This window comes from Penaeus monodon, chromosome 19, assembly GCF_015228065.2.
Source record: "Penaeus monodon isolate SGIC_2016 chromosome 19, NSTDA_Pmon_1, whole genome shotgun sequence".
Classification (NCBI taxonomy): Eukaryota; Metazoa; Arthropoda; class Malacostraca; order Decapoda; family Penaeidae; genus Penaeus; species Penaeus monodon.
In genome coordinates, this window is record NC_051404.1 from 11,318,607 (window position 1) to 11,319,142 (window position 536).

At 46.8% G+C, this 536-nt stretch overlaps 1 protein-coding gene across 1 annotated transcript in view; it reads left to right on the top strand.

The window, feature by feature from the left end:
• Window positions 1-536, top strand: part of LOC119585060 (arrestin homolog) — a gene marked incomplete in the record, with an annotated part of 137,586 nt that overhangs the window by 76,822 nt on the left and 60,228 nt on the right. The window contains 1 exon segment of the mRNA XM_037933677.1: window positions 199-385. Coding sequence (XP_037789605.1) covers window positions 199-385 — 187 coding nt within the window.

The window sequence follows — 536 nt, forward strand, 5'->3', positions numbered from 1 at the left end:
AAACCAACGAGAAATGACCAACGAGAAACAGCAGCCCGCACAAGCCCGAGGACTAACCTCACGTCCCCAGAGAAAACACGACCGAAAGACACATATAGGAGACGAAAAATAAACCCTCAACATACGGAAGAAAACACGACCCACACAAAACGACGAAAAGAACTCCCCTAACGCTCCCATTTTCTCTCTTCCTCCCAGAGTTTTCAAGAAGACGGCTCCGAACGGGAAGCTGACCGTGTACGTAGAGCGTCGCGAGCTGTGTATCAAGGACGATGGCATCCAGGCTCTCCACGGCGTTCTCTTCGTCGACGCCAACTACGTCAAGGAAAGGAAGGTCTTCGGCCAGTTCGTCCTGACCTTCCGCTACGGCAGGGAGGACGAGGAGGTGAGCGCTCGAGGTTCTTGCTTTTTTATGTGTGTTTTTGTTTGTTTCTGTTTATGGATCTGTGCAGTTTATTTATTTAGGTTCTTGTTTTTTATTCTCTTTATTTGCTAATTGGTATATGCATTGGCTATACTTGTTTCTAAGTAATTAT